We start from the raw sequence: 16477 nt of genomic DNA on the forward strand, positions 1-16477 counted from the left end.
ATTTTTTAGGGGAACAGTGACTTTTAATGCATGATCGCCAGTAAAAAGCTGTCGGATAAGCGCGGCTCCGTGCGCGAGCTTTTCCGGTTGTTGAATAGCGCGATCGCTAATACGAATGCGCGACCGATAATCCGATTTTGCTTGATGAATCAGGGGCAGTATCTCCATGTATCTCTCTATGCTGAAGAATAAGGATATTCCTTATGGACTGATTGTGGCAATGTGTAAGAATCAGTTTTGCCCCTTTGCCATCTGCTGGTCATTACTCAGAACTGCAGCTTAGTTCTTTCAAAACCCACCGACCCTAATCAGAGAAGCAACTAAATAGACTGCTGAACATGCATGTAGTCTCTGATCAGCAGATTAGTTTGTTTATTTAAGATCTGGACAGTTCTTACTCTATTTTTCTGACTTATGTCTGTTTGTGCCTAGGATTTCCCAGTAAAATGTTTTTACTGAGTTTGTACTTTCTGTGCATATCCTGATCATGGACCTGGTATCTCTGCTACTGAGAGTCATCTCTGTTCGTGCTTGATCTGACCCTAAAGCTGCGTACACACTTCCAATAATTATCATTGGAAACGAACGTCTGATCAGCCGAAAATTGTTCACAAAAAAGGTGACCAACGACGCCCATGAACGAGGATTGTCGTTGGAAATGAACAACCATCACGGCAGATCTGAATGGCCGACGATCGTTCACTATCGTGTGTACAGTCGTTCAGTGATCGTGCGTGTTTCTGTAATGCACTTTCTCCTTTACATGTCACTCCCTGCATCGTTTGAACAATTGTATATAGCGTGTGTACACTGATGGTGGATTATATTTGAACGATCGTATTGTTACAGAATGTACAGAATTGTGCAAAACACGATTGTTCAAATATAATCGTGCATAATCGTTGATCGGTTGTAATTGTTCGTTTTCTAACGATAATTATTGGAAGTAAGTACCTAGCTTTAGGCTATGTACACACATCAGAGGATTCTTGCCTGATACGATTGGTTGGGCTCATCTCAAGCAAGAATCTGACATATGTACAGTAGCCACCCAACATCATTTCAAGAATGACGGATTAGGAATGATCACTATACAAGTCAAGGAAGGAGAGCACATCAGGGTGGTGCTCACGTTTTGCCTCTTCTCAACAGAACAGGCACTATGTATACTGTGCTCATTTGTTCATTTGTCATTTTTTGTCGCTGGAAACTATCACAAAAACAACAAAAAAAATAGCATTTGTGTATGCTGCTCCTTCTGACTTAGTTACTATCTGCTGTTTACCCTGACCACATGTCCAAGGAGCTTCTGTCCTGTATGTTAGTCGGAAGTTGCCCCTGGTGATGTAGTGGGTGCACCAAAATCCATGGCGACTATATTAAAAAATATGAAAGTCAGACACTTCATGAGACTGAAGTTTTGCCATCCATAATTTACCTACAGTTGTATATAGAAGCATAGTGACAATGTCCAGTAAATCACAAATACTGATGTTCAGAGAAATTCTTGTTAACCAGTATGACAAACAAAAATGGCCAATTGTAGTTCTCCTGTAAAAAAACAATACAAATAAACTGTCCCTGCAATATCTAATGCTACAGCATGTGGTAGCTGTATCAATTTATCTGCTGTCCAGCACTCTAGGTAAATGAATACAGGACACCAGCAGATTAAATTTTTTCTTTAATTCTTTACACAACCCTGAAGCTGACAGAAAAGGGAATTATAGTCATATATGCTCAGTAAATCTCTTGTACACCTCTGAGCAAATATTAGCTCATTTAAATTAGTTTGGATGCATGTTGACTACACAGCTATTTGCATTATTCCCTCCCACACTATAAACACACTTTGAAACAAGATTAAAAGAGAACAATTAAAAGAAAAAAAGATTTTGTTTAAGAAAACAATTAGGAAACACTCATGCTTGCAAAGCTTGTCTATATATTTGTTTTTTCAGTTTTTTCCACATCCTGATAACTGAACTGAGTTTGTACTCAATCAGTAAGACAATGTGCAAAGTGCAGTAACCTACAGTAAACAATTATACTTTATGTTGCACGGATTACAGGTTACATATATCTGAATGATTGCTTTGCATGTTCTTTTTTTTTTTTTTTTGAATAGGAGCAAATACATTTAAATCAGCACAAAGGAAAGTAAAACTTCCTTCCAATGGTTCCCGCCCGATAATCGGCACAGGGCTGATATTAAGCGAGAATCTGAAGTGTGTACAGCGTGCGTCATTCATCGTTCAAACGACCGTCCTGGCAGATCCACGGACAGTGAGCAACAAATGATCTTAATGCAAGGGAAGGGGGACAGCGCGCAGCAGGGTGCCGCTTCGTCGTTCTCCCCCTCCCCTCTCCATAGAGCGGAACAGTGCTGTATGTACAGCACTCATTCATGCATCATGCAGAAAGGATCGTGAAAGATAAGTCATTGGGTACACATTGTCAAGAAAGTAAAACAGGTAAGTCCTAACAGATTTTAACTATTGACAGCCATAATAATATAACCAATGTGGCTTACTATGATCCATTTCTGCATAGCAGAAACCCTGCAGCTGGTAGGGAAATTGACCTTATGTGAAAAAAAAAGAATCAATTGGCAGTAGACATTTAATTGGACTTCTTATCATGATAAAAATTGTTCACCACTAATCCAAATGGCTTACTAAACTGAGTATTAGGAACATAAGCCAATATATACCTACACAGTAACTCACCTCAAGGAAATACATACCCTTCATGGACATTGAGGAGCAGATTTCAGAGGTTTACAGGAGTAGGGGAGGATACATTTGTCAAACTTTAATTACTCCTGAAGGTGGGATGTCCTCCATCATTCATATCTATAGGTTTTTCCTTAACATTTAACGTGGCAATTTGTAACAATTAATTCCCCTTCATCCATTTATTAAAGCAGAAGTGTCTCAATGTTTTCAGCACCAGGGTTGCAATCATGGTCAGGACACGGTCTACACGGCATTGCACAGGTTTTTTTTTTCTGGCCAGAAAACATACAGCGCTTCATGTCCTATGGATGAAAAGCACTTTTCAAATGTTGAAATTTCCTATTAGCTATAATTAAGTTAATTTATTGCATAAATTAAATGCATAAACATGTCAACAGAAAAGGAACTTTGGTGACTAATTGCTTGCTCAAGTTCCTTTTTTGCATTTAAGTCTCTTTACCTGGGCATACAATTTGATTTGATTTTACTTCATGTATCAAACAAGGAACATCAGTTTCAGACTTTAGAATACCATGGTGAGGTAACTAATCCTCTTTCCCCAGTCTCATGGAGCAATTGTGTCACATTAACAAGATCATGTATATGGAGATCAAATCTGGTATCCAAGGCACAGGGAAGTTTTTCAGGATCTGAGTTGAATGGCAGCAATTCCCAGATTCTCCAGCTAACAGGTGCTTACAGGTTTCAGACTGACCTCAATATTCCTCATTATAAGAAATGCTAAGTCTTGATGTTGCTTTTGAAATATTTGCAAAGCGTATATTTTGCACATGCAGTTTTGTGTTATATCTATGCGTAATATTATCAAAGTTGGCTGTTACTGTTCATGTAATTGCCTTTTTACGATAAAAATATATTTTTATTTAAATTCCTTGATTCATCTATGCAAATTTTCATTGAATAGCTACATAACAAGTACAATAACTCTAATAAAGGCTGCAATGTCATGAGTAGTGTTGATCGAATAGTGAGATACTGTTCGGGTGATCAAATGCCAAATCCAAACTCCATTGAAGTCAATGGTGGGAGAATTCAGGTTATTTTTAGTGACTATTAAGAGCTGAAAGAGCAATCACATTGCTCTTGCAGCCCTTTACTAGTTGTATGTGTTCTTGGATAGTTTCTCTCTATCCAAGAGCACAGGGCATTAGATGTGATGAATGGAGAAACTTGTCCCCATTCAACCTCCAGTGCCCCAGGGATCGCCTGCAGTCACAACTGTGACTGCAAAGTTCCCACAGTCCCAAAACTCTGCAGTTCCATTACCATCCCCTGGGCACTACAGGTCTCCCAGAGTTATTTACAATAATTAACCTGTAGCGCCCCAGGGATGGCACACTCTTCTCTCAATGATTGCAGGCTCTGCTGCTCCAGAAAGTATCTTTTACTCTGTAACACACAGTAATATGATATATTTGTTACATTTTTCTTGCAGTGGATAAAAGCAAAATTTAACTAAAGTATCATATTACTATGTGATTTCCAAGCTACATTTGGCCTATCATGCCACTCATTGACTTTTCAGCATGTCAGACAATGCCAACTTTATTAGCTTTACTAAGTGGAGCAGTCAAAGCCTAGACCACACCAGTATGCCATATTATCTCTGCACCAGCCTCCATGTGAACCTCAGCTGTGCCAAAGGTGATTTCTTACAATGGACAGTTATCTCACATACTGGACTTCCTGAGTTTAATACAAATGATTTTCCACTGTTACCCACTGGGCCCCTTTGACTAAATTTCCAGGAGTCAAGTACAATGCAGGTGATTTTCTGTTGCTATAGACCAGGATTGCAACTAAACTTAGTACTAAAGGAGCATGACATAAGTATTTTTTACTTCTATATACTGGGCCTTGCATACCGGATTCCTGAACTTTAAAATAGGGGATTTTCTTGTGGAATAGGGGGTTGGGTTCTCATACAGGTCTCCCAGAGTTATTTACAATATTTTCTATCACTATAGATTTGGCCACTCATACTGGAAACTGCTAGGGCCAAGTAAGTTTGCAGTGGCAGGAGAAATGCAGTGAATATATTAAAGCCCTCACACACTCTGCTAAGAGCTATTGAAGCAGCCCACTAGCAGAATTATAGTTTTCTAGGCAAATGCTAATCCCTGCTTGGTTTCAGAGGGCTGTGCACGTGTCAATAAAAGCATAAAAAGGTGCTGCCTCAGCTCTTTAAAAAACAGTGGAAGCCGAGAATCATATCTTATAGCAGCAAATGGTAATAAGACTGGGAAATGTCAGCTTTGCCGGCCTCATTTTGCCAGCACCTTTTAAGAGAAAATTGATTGCTTTCCAGATAAAAATGGTTTATGAAAAAAAAAAAAAACATTCAAAAAAAAAAACTTTATTGAGCTCCAAAAATAAAAAGAAACATTTTTCTCCTACATAACAGTGCTGATTAATTCTATTACAAAAAGGGGGGGAGGGGTACACAAAGTAACTGAAAACACTGAGAATGCTGTGAATGTACAAACAGAAAACTTCTGCAATTACACACTGTCAGAAAAAAGGGAAGAGTAAGAAAGCACAATATTAATTTAAATGAAAAATAAAGCAAAGCTTTGTAGTTGGCCAGATTTCCCCAGGGGCCAGAGAGTCAATGCTTATCAGAGCTTCTCAGAAGAGACAATTTTGATTAATATCAGGACCATCTGACTCAGTCTATTAAACCCCGAAGGAAAGTCTTCAGATAGAAAAGATAGGTCTTTGATTAATAATTCCTCCATATTGTCATTCCAAGCATTTGCAAACTGTATGTTACATCTCCTCACTGCAAGCAGAGGCACACAGTGACGGCAAAAAGCTCCTGGTCTTCACACGGGGAGTGGAAGCCCCCCGATTAGCCACCAGCTTAGAGAACCATTCAGGATGATAAAACATGTTTGTGGGTGGGAATCTGACTTCTCAGCAGCAACCAATTATTTCCGAGGATGCTAATTAAGTCCTTTTTCAATGTAATTAAGCTTCTTTATGAATTGGCATGAGAAGGAAAGCTTAGTTAGATACTTTTGAGATATAATTAGATAAACCTATATACACTAGATGTTGAAGGTACAGAGGTCACACATCAGTGTCTGGCAACAGCTTGCCTGCAGTAGTATCAGGTTGGGTAACCTGCAATAGTCCTTTAGTAACGGCTGTAGCTTTTGGAAATAAGACCAAAGCAAATCAGGAGCTTAAACTTTGCCAAACTATAGAAAAATATTTTGGTAACAAGACTAATGGGAAGCTTTGTACACCTTGAACTATATCTACAATTTTTTAATTGTACACTTGGGAAGAACATGTCTTTTTGAGGCGATGATTTTCTAATGGTGGGACTTCAAACTCCTTGAGCAGCTAGTTTCCGGATGTTCATTATAAGTCGTCTTGAGTATTCCTTGTGATCAACTGGTTTCACATCCATAGCTGTGGCCTTGATACGAGATTCATCCTGCAGAAGAAAATGCAAGTTTTGCTATCACTAAACAGAATATTTAAAATTTAAAGAACATAAGATCATAAGAAAATAAAATCATGGCTGTCCACACCATTAGCCCAAACAAGAAATTCTAATTTGCCATCTCCAGTGCTAACACTCTGATTCCAGTGCTCCAAGTAACTGACCTGGAACAGGTATGCTTACTTACTCTGATCAGCATACTTGTTCAGAGTTAATGACTGTAAGTATATTTTGCTCCTATCCCAACCCACTGTAGCCAGTCCAAGCAAGTATTTTATTCAGTGCTGACCTCTGCATTTAGTTTATACCCTGCTAACTTTAAGAAACAAACAATCTACACATTACCAAAGTACAGATTTCTTATTGAGGTAAAAAAAACAAAAACAAATGTATGTTTAATATGCATAGATGTAAACAGACAGCTTGGTCCTGGCTTCTGATACAGTCACAGTCAGAGGTGCAAGCTCTCCTTAGAGCAAACTTTTTACCTGAAGAACCCTTAAAATAATTTTCAGTTCATAAGTAATATCTGCTAAAATCAAGTATAGCGGGTCAGTGGAAAAATCCTCCTAAAATGGTGGCCTTACACAGGTGGCTAGAATAACACCTTTATAGACAACTAAACATCACTAAGGTCCTGCAGTTTTCTTTACGAAGTCCTGTTGGCCCCAGAATTATGCAGACAATAAATGGTAAGTCAACCAGTCATAGTTTGAGGAACCACTCACTACCTCTGGAGGAACCCTGGTTCAGAATGGCTGCCCATTAACCAGCACTTTTACCTGCTTATAGCTTCTAGTTTAAATTCTTACAGACTACTTACTGACTGAAGAGAGATTTAAATGGGTGCTGCCTTCAATTTCTAAGGATGGGGGTTTAGCCCAACTTTAAACTGTTTATCTAAATGGGGGTTAAAGCAAAAGTAAAATTTCCCTTTTTCAAATCCACAATCAGGCAGGTCTTACTGTAGATAGGGGTAGGTGATGTCCCTTCAGTAATAATCCCTCTCCCTCCCATCCCTATGTCAAAAATGAATTGCAGCTCAGCTTTGAATACCAGGATTACTCAGCAATCCCAGGTTCCCCTGCCCATGCCAAGAATTATCTCATTCCAGCACAGGAAATCAAGATGACCAAAGATCATCTCCAGGAAGGGGAGATAGAAGAAGGTGGTACCCTGCAAGGGAACAGGAACAGGTGGACATTGCAGGATTAGTTGCACGTTAAGGATGATGTTGGGGGTATCTGATCAGAGAATTCCAGTACATAACTCACCTCCACATTGCTAGACAGTAAAGTGATACAGAAAACAGCAAATGCGTAGACAGCAAAAAGCTTTTAAAAATACAAACCAGTGGTACTTCATACTACCTTTGAACCATATTTTCTTTGTAACCACTGCTATGAAGATCTGTTTTTGCTAGCAAGAAAGGCTTCTTAAATTGTAACATAAATTGAAAATGCATCACGTATCTCACAAGCAGCTCACAATATTATATAGCTTCATGCCACTCAATATAAATCTTTAAATAGGTCAAATGTTAATAGGGGAATTATATTCCTGCAGCTCTTTAAGATGCCAGATTGTGATGTTAACGTTATACTCATGCTGCAAATATTCAATAATCAGGTTGACAAAGTGATTAGAAAATGAATTTGAACCTGCAAAAATTATACATCACATAAAACACGTAAGAGCCAAGATTGTTCACATTTAATGTGTATTTGAGAAGCACTTTGTTTTCCAGGGACTTAACAAGAGAGCAGTGGGAGCCACATAACTAGTAGGCATGTTATAAAATAAAGGCTTTTGTGTCTACACATGGGAGTTGTAGCGGCACAGTTTGGTAGGTATAATTGATGTATAGCTCTGCCCCCTTTGTTATATTACACTGTTTTGTGAAACGCAGGCCTCATTTTGTAATGTAATCCCATCAAGAGCACAATTAGCTCACAAAAACCTTTAAAATAATGGTTTGCAGGTTAATTGAGAGCAATGGGCAAGATACTAGAGGTCTCATAAGGGCACAGAGCATTCATTTTCACATGAATTATAAGAATTAGTAAGTGTTGAGCTTCCACATACATAACAGAGCAACAGCTGGTGCAGAAAATAATGGGGAGTCGGAGAGATGCAAAACTAGAAGTTGTATCCTAATGTGTTCCCATGGTTTAGGGGAAAAAAATGAGGACCTGTAACCTGAAAGCTTGAAACGATTTACATTACAGTCTATAAAGCAAATCTGAAAAGACTTTTGTCCTGCAGATCCGATGGCTTCACTTTGTAATTCTAATGTAATTCTAATTTTATTGACTGTATATCAGTTCCAGGTCAGTGACTCAATGAACTGATATATAATACATTGTTGCAAGTTTTTAGAAAATTAGCTTTAAAAATATTACTATTTTCATTATTTTTAAAATGTGCATATAAAAACTAATGGCTATCCCAGAATGGGAGATGGGGGTTAATTAGAGGCTTGCTATTATGGGATGTGTGTTCCTGCCATCTAACCCTGTCACAAGAACTCCAGATGGGGACAAGTGAAATAGGAGGCAGCCAGGACTAGCATTTTTAGAATGTAAGCAGCCCACATACTTCTCTCGGGAAAACATGGGAGTTAGGTTAACTCTCTTTCCCTCGAACGAAAATTGACCCTAGACTGTGGTAATGACATATGACTATGGTAAGGATATTAGACTTTGACTCCCTTTAAGGGACAGCTATTGACAAGACTATAGACTTTGTAAAGCACTGCATAATATGTCGGCGCTATATAAATAATGTGTAATATTAATAAGAAAAAGTACTAACTACCGCTTTAAACGTACCATTGCTTTTTGATGTAACCTCTTGTCACATGGCTCAGCTGTGCAATATGTCTCTATTGCAAAGCAAGAGTCACACAACTAGGGCTCTAGATTTGTAGGCTCGGGAATTGGTATCCCCACCACACCTTATTATTGGCAACAAGCCTAGTTAGTTAGCTCGGGGTTGCCTGTTAAAATTACAGTATTGTCTATCAAAGAAGCAATTATCCTACCACATTTATTACTACAATTTAATTTTCGATATGGATCGACGGCAATATTTGCTAAAGCATACATTAACAGAAGAACAAAATTTGTGCACCTAAAAGTCTCTGGAAAAGAAAGTCTTGCTGCAAGAATAAAAGTAACAGCAGAAACTGTACAACCAATATTAATAAAGCACATTTATGATAAAAATTGTAATTTTAAAAATCACACAAAAAAATGTCAAACAAAAATAAAGATTGGATGCAGTCCAGTATTACATAATATTCCGGGCTAAAAATTAGTAGAACTAATAAATATTCATCCTAAACTTTCACTTTATCTCAAAATCTGTCATCTATTATAAATGCTTTAAAAGCAGTAGAATATTGTATATTGTAGAAGAATATTGCCGAGTAGACAAAGTAAACCCATCACTATATTAAAGGTTACCTCCAGTAACAAAACAAAGTAAAAATGAGCCAAAGTTTCAAAGAATTGGGCAGCTTAATTTGTATACAAAGCTGGACTGTTCCTTTAAGCTATGCATCAACCCTCCTGTCATTGTATTCCTTAACCTAGTGGTGGGCATCCAAACCACAAAGGCAACTATGAGTCAGGGAAGGACTGAACTGAGAAAAATTGTATATGGCTAAATATATCTATAGCTTGAGATAATTATCGCCCAAAACAAGCTATCATGCTAGTCTCAGGCAGGCCACTGGAAATTGTTCATGGATCCATTTGAACATTTGTACATCTTTATTCCAGTAAAGGTAACAAGTTGCAACTTTTTTGTGTAATTACATTCCTATGAAAATTGCTGTGAAACATACTTAAAGGTAAACCATAAAACAGCAATTTATTTCCCTTTTGACGAAAAGGCTCCTTCTGCCCATGCCTGAGATGCTTGAGCATGAGCAGAAGGAGCACCCAAGGGCCTCCTGGGATGTGTGATGTTAGGTACCCCGGGAGGCTTTGCGCTCCCATTCATTATCAATCGCCTCGGAACTTAAAGTTCTGGACATAACACAACACAAGATTTTATCAGAAGATAAAACCTAAAGCTACTCATTATTACACAGTATTTATATATAGCTCCGACATATTATGGAGTGCTTTAGAAAGTCCATAGTCTTGTCACTAGCTGTCCGTCAAAGGGTCTCACACTCTACACAGTCTAGGGACAATTTTCTTTTGAGAGGAAGCCAGTTAACCCAACTGCATGTTTTTGAAATGTGGGAGGAAACCGGAGTACCTGGAGGAAAGCCAGGTAAACATGGGGAGAACCTGCAAACTCCATGCAGGTAGTGTCCTGGCTGAGATTCGCACCTAGGACCTAGCGCTGCAAAGGCCAGAGTGTTAACCTCTGAGCCACCATGCTATGCTGCCCATAATTGCATTTAATTTAGATGCTCAGTCCATCCATATTCAGGGCCCAAAGCACTTCTATTTAAACAACAGGCAATGTCACGTGGGACCCTGGTCAAGGTCAAAATATTAGTGCTTTGAGAATTAATCCGGGGAATTGAACCATGAATGAAACAGAATTGGACATACCATCACACTCTGCTACTCCCACCGCATGCCTATGTACTGAACCATCATCGAGCCACCTGGATGTCTCTACTACCTCTGCTGCTGCCATCCTGAACTGTTTTCCACCAAGTTACTCCATGACTGATTGCTACCACACTCCTGGAACTTAACAGGATGACAATCTTCACTACAATCCATATTACAGGAGCTGCTCACATGGACTTGAGCCTCCTGGCACTACTCTTTGTACTTCTATGGATCACAATTTCCTGTCACTATGTATTGCTCACCATGCACTCTCTCTGCTCGCCCTATTCCGTCTCACCACCCGCCCCACCCACAGTCTGTAAACCCTTTCTCCGTTTGCTCATTCACTATCCTGCTTTCTCTGTCTATACTTCTGCTCCTTTTTTCTCTCTTACTACTTGCTGGTGAAATCCCACCCGACCCTGGTCCACCAACATTCGCCCTTCAAACCTAATTACTATCCTCACTACCTATAGGTTCTCACCACTTCTCTCTGGCAGTCTTTGGAATGCCAGATCCTGTGGACAATAAATTAACCTCCATCCACAACCTTCTCCTTTCTAAATCTTTACATTTCCTGGCTTTCCCATGCCTGCCCCTATGGAGGCCTGCACTTCATACATACCCCCAGACCTGGCAAAAGAGCAGGGGGTGGTGTGGGTCTCATTCTCTCAACTAACTGTACATACAGAGTCCTCCATACCCTCTCTCTCATTTCCACCTCTTTTGAAGCCCACTCTGTCCGTCTTTTCCGCCCCTACCCCTTATTGTTGCTGTTGTCTACCACCTCCCTGTTGGTGTTCCCCAAGGGTCAGTCTTTGGGTCGGTCCTCTTCTCTCTGTACACCTCCTCACTCGGTAGTCTCATCTCCTCCTTGGCTTACAGTACCATCTGTATGATAATGACTCAAAATCTATCAGTCCACCACTGACTTGTCTCCCCCAGTCCTGGATAAGGTCCCATCCCAATCTACCAGACATATTCTTAACGGTTAACACAGTCATTCGTGCCTCCCCTGAGGCACATTGTCTTGGCATCACCTTCGATTTTGACCTCTCATTCAACCACACATTCAGAACATTTCCAGGTCCTATCACTTTCACCTGCACAACATCTCCAAAATCTGCCCCTACCTGTCCCCAGAGACCACCAAACTCCTTGTACACGCTCTCATCTCTTGTCTGGACTACTGCAACATCCTCCTCTCTTGTATTCCAGACTTTTCCAGAGCTGCCCTGATTCTCTGGAACGGTCTTCCTCATCCCATTCAGTTTGTTCCTATGTTCCACTCATTTAAAAGAGCACGCAAAACACACTTTTTCAGACTTGCCTACCTGTCTTCTTCTGTCTCTTAAAACATCCACCACTAACCATCACTCCATATTTCCCTCCTATTGTGTGAGACTTCCCCCACTGCCTAGATTGTAAGCTCTTCGGGGCAGGGTTCTCTTCTTCGCCTGTGTCACTGTCTGAAACAGTCTGTCATTTGCTACCCCTATCTTATATACAGCGCTGTGTAATATGTTGGCGCTATATAAATCCTAAATAATAATAATAGATCTTTAAAAATCAGAAAATCCAACTAGACAAAACTTGGAATTTCCCCAAGACTGACTGCAGGGATCATCAATTCTAGTCAAAGAGCCAGGATGACCAAAGATTTTTTAGAGTTTCTCTAACAAGTAGGGAATGGTTTTGTGTGAGTCCTCCAAAGACTTAAGTTAAAGATCCTGAAATATTGCATTTAATTTCAAAAAGATAGAAGCATTCTTTTATCAAAATGCTGATACTGTCATTATTGCACAGATATGTGCACAGCCAGGATTAAATCTGCAGAAAGTGGAACTTCTTTGTGTTATTACAAAGAGGCTGAAACTAAACTTAACTGTCATATGTCTTTTTCAACAGATTGTAACAGATGGCGGATTTACATTTATTGTGAATATCCCTTTAAGCTTACTGACACACATCAAACACTATGCTTAGCTGTTTTTCATCTAATGGAATAAGATGCAAGTATAAAAAAAGCTTAATTTTACTCAACATTGCTGTAGAATTCTAACAAAGATTTGGTGCTCTAGTCCCCAGATATTGGTTTGTCAGCTCTCTCTTGTGCTGCTAAAATCAGCATCTCAAAACAGGTGCACAGTACCTGCATTGCCAAGCACTTGATGCATTATACACTTCACCAAGCCTGAAACTAATTAGACGTTGACTAATTTTAATAATTACATTACAATTTTTAATATTAAAGACTTCACAGTGCAACTGTTAAATAAAGATGTTTAAAAGCTAAATGTGGCCACTGAACTGGCACTGCACAGGGACCTCTTATATGTGATGAAAAAAATATATTCCAGCTAGTGTTTTCAAGTTCTGGTCAGTGATATACCCCCCAGCCTGTCACAAACCCTTCAGTTTGCTATTAGAAGGAATATGTCCCAAAATGGGGTACTCCTTACATGCACCGTGGAAAATCTGGATGGGCTCACAAATCTGAAAGCATTCAAACACAATTACCACCAAATCCAAGCACTATCTAGAGGTAGTCCCCAGGTTAAGGACATCCAACATACGGACTCCTAGATAGGAAGAATGGGGCTTCCATGCTCCCTCGTATGCAGGACAGAGGCTTGGAGGAAAAAGAAATATTTTGCTAAAGTTAGAGTTGTGGGTGATCTTAGGGGGGGTGAGCTCTTTCTCTAACCACTTGTAACTCTTTAATGACCAAGACAAACTCTGCAGTTTTTTTTTTTGCATTTCAAAGCATAGCTTGCTCCAGAAGTTAATAAATGTCTAGGCTCCATAAAGTTTTTTTGTTTTGTTTTTTGTGATTAGCTCAAAGTGAGAGTTTTATACAGTTACTGACACCACACTGCCTAATATTATGTTGAGACAAACATCTGTCCTAATTGCATTTATAAAAATAATGTACCTGTTCTGACTTACAAATTCAACTTAAGAACAAACCTACAGTGCCTATCTCGTATGTAACCCAGGGACTCTCTGTATAAGTATTATCCATTGGAAAGGGCATGGATTTGCTGGTATTTTGTTCAGAGATTACTTACCTTTAGGAGAGTAGTAGTAGTAGTATAGAAGCATAGCATGTATACAACCTTTGCTAGATGTTTAGCATTACTGTGTATCAAAATTTCTCCCTCCCCAAGGGTCCTATACGCTTCCTCCATTATATCACCATACTCTACTTCCAGTGTCTACTGCCTTCTCTGAAATGGTCACAGAGCCCATAAGCAGAATATAAGACAGATGTAGAGGGTACATTTTTACCTAGCGGAGCTCTACATGCACCCAATAACTTACGGAATAGGCTCACTCTAACACTTATACTGCACCTGAAAACCAAACCTCACGCAACAATGTACATCAATTCTTTATGTTTCACACACTGGAATCATTGTCCTATTTGAAAAGGGAAGAAAAAAAACAGCAAGGACTTGTGTACTTGGGTATTGGTTCACATCTAAACTGAATTTGTGCAAATCAATAAAAATGCAACCTAAATTTAGAAAGAAAAAAAAAACATACCCAAATAAGGCCAATCAAGTAGACTGGCCTGAGTATGCTAAACAATGACTTTTTTGGTCATTTGCTTTCTTTCTGCATAAGTCTAAGCTTTTGAGGACAATTAAATTAGCCATTTTTATATACAGCCTCAGCCTTGTGATTCAACTGCAACAGTAGCTTAGACAAACATCAATTAATTTCAGGATTTGGAGCCCTGAGCCAAACAAACTAGTCACTGCTATGTAGACAATCCAACTGTGGTCTTTCATACAATCCCACCTAAATAGCTTTCTTTCTAAAAGTATTGGTACTACACATGAAAGCAATTAAAATAAATCTTGGACGCCAAGATAAAAACAACTGGGGAAAACTGACAAATTTGTAACTTGCAGCTAGCTGGAACATTAGGTTCAGCCCACACATGTACCAGAAATGTGAAACTGGAACGGCACAGAAATGTTAGGTGGCCTTTCTTAGAATTTATTTGTATAGGAGGTTTTACCATTATGCTATACAAGGATATGACATGTTTAAAGCCATGATTAACATTACCCATTCTAAATGAGCAGGCCTAAAATAAAAATAGCAGTTGCCATATTAAAGTGGTAGTGGATTTATCAGGACACATCATCCATGACTCATGGATTTATCAGACAGCTGTTGGTAAACGTGTAATCTGAGATTTAGGTTTATGTCACAGTTGGGTATATGGGACTAACAAGTAAGTGCTGAAAAACTTTAAAGCATTGTGAACAAACTCATTTTGAAAATTCACAATGGAGGCAAGAAATCATTTTTCTTTAGAGAGCTGTCAGGAATGTGAAAAACCTACAGGAATGAATACCTTCCAATTAAAAACAGCTACAAAGGCATTTAAAAAAAAAAAAAAAAAAAAAGTAATTCTACCACTTAGGAGAATGGAAATATAATTCTACTTGTAAACGGTACATATTTATTCAGCTATGGATCTAGTGATCATTTTGACATGTGTTTTTCAAAGATTAGGGTATATTCCAGTTCATGAATGTTTCATGCCTAATTACAGAAAAAAACAAAATTGAAACTTCTGAATACAGCAGGAGACTATTAAAAAAAAAAATAAAATCTTACTTACATTGTAGGTTTCCAACTTCACCCGAATTCTAAAGGTGTAAGAGCGGAAATTGGCATTCTGAAACACCTCTTCGAAAGCTTGTTCGTTCTGCAGAGACAATACAGCAATGTTCAGAAGGAAGCAACACCAAGCGCTTGTCAGGAGAGAGACTCCATCCATCCAATAACTAATTGCACCTTTAAACTTGTCAAAATAGCTCAGCAATCATCAGGAAAGTCCTTTTCTCTTTTCCCAAAGGGAATTTATTCAAAGAATGTGTGTGGACACCCACAGACTATGTTTAAATGAAAAGCAGCAGAGTGTACTTTTCTCCCCTCTAGACAGACAAGGAAATCGTAACATTCATAAAGACAGAGACAAAACCTTTAGATGGCCAAAATATGTGTCAGAGCCTCTCCCAACATTGGTCTGCTACAACAGGAGGGAGCCTCAGATAAAGTAAAAGGCTCTGGGCAACCAATACACAATGCAAAAAATAACCATCATCTTCATTTCTTTAGGCGGAGAGCTACACAGATGCTTTGCCCAGTGTTTAAAGCGCCCGTGTTTTAAATTCTCATGGGCTAGTATACACCAGGGAGTTTGTAGGAGACACATTTTTGAGCGTTAAGAGATAGCTTCTTGACGTTTTTTAATTTTTTTTTTTTAACTGCTTGTAAACATTTATAAATTCTTCCATTTTAATCGATAGCAGCCTTTGCAAGCATTTATAAGCATTTTAAACGCATGATTTAAATGCCTAGAAACTCTTACAAACCCCATTTAAAAGCAATATGGGCTCCTAAAAACATTTTCAGGCTTGCTTTAAAACAGTTTTAAATGCTAGAATGAACTCCCATAAAAGACATTCAAAAGTAATATGGGCATTTATAACAGTTAAAATCTAACAAGCCTAGGAATATACCTGATCATCAATAAGCATGGGAAATACAATAGGGAATGACCCTTCCTTATTACTACATAGAGGAGTCCTGAAGAAATAGGGGATTGCAGTTTATCTGAAAAATACCTGTTACCAATTATAGTTTACAAAGGAGTTTTT

General features: G+C 38.8%; 1 protein-coding gene across 1 annotated transcript in view; it reads right to left on the minus strand.

Annotated features, from left to right (window-relative positions):
* Positions 1 to 5099: 5099 nt before the first annotated feature.
* Positions 5100 to 16477, minus strand: part of RPA1 (replication protein A1) — a gene marked incomplete in the record, with an annotated part of 41933 nt that continues 30555 nt past the window's right edge. The window contains 2 exon segments of the mRNA XM_072429267.1: positions 5100 to 6204; positions 15436 to 15522. Of these exon segments, the coding sequence (XP_072285368.1) occupies positions 6094 to 6204; positions 15436 to 15522 (198 nt within the window).

Source organism: Pyxicephalus adspersus, chromosome 1 (assembly GCF_032062135.1).
Source record: "Pyxicephalus adspersus chromosome 1, UCB_Pads_2.0, whole genome shotgun sequence".
NCBI lineage: Eukaryota > Metazoa > Chordata > Amphibia > Anura > Pyxicephalidae > Pyxicephalus > Pyxicephalus adspersus.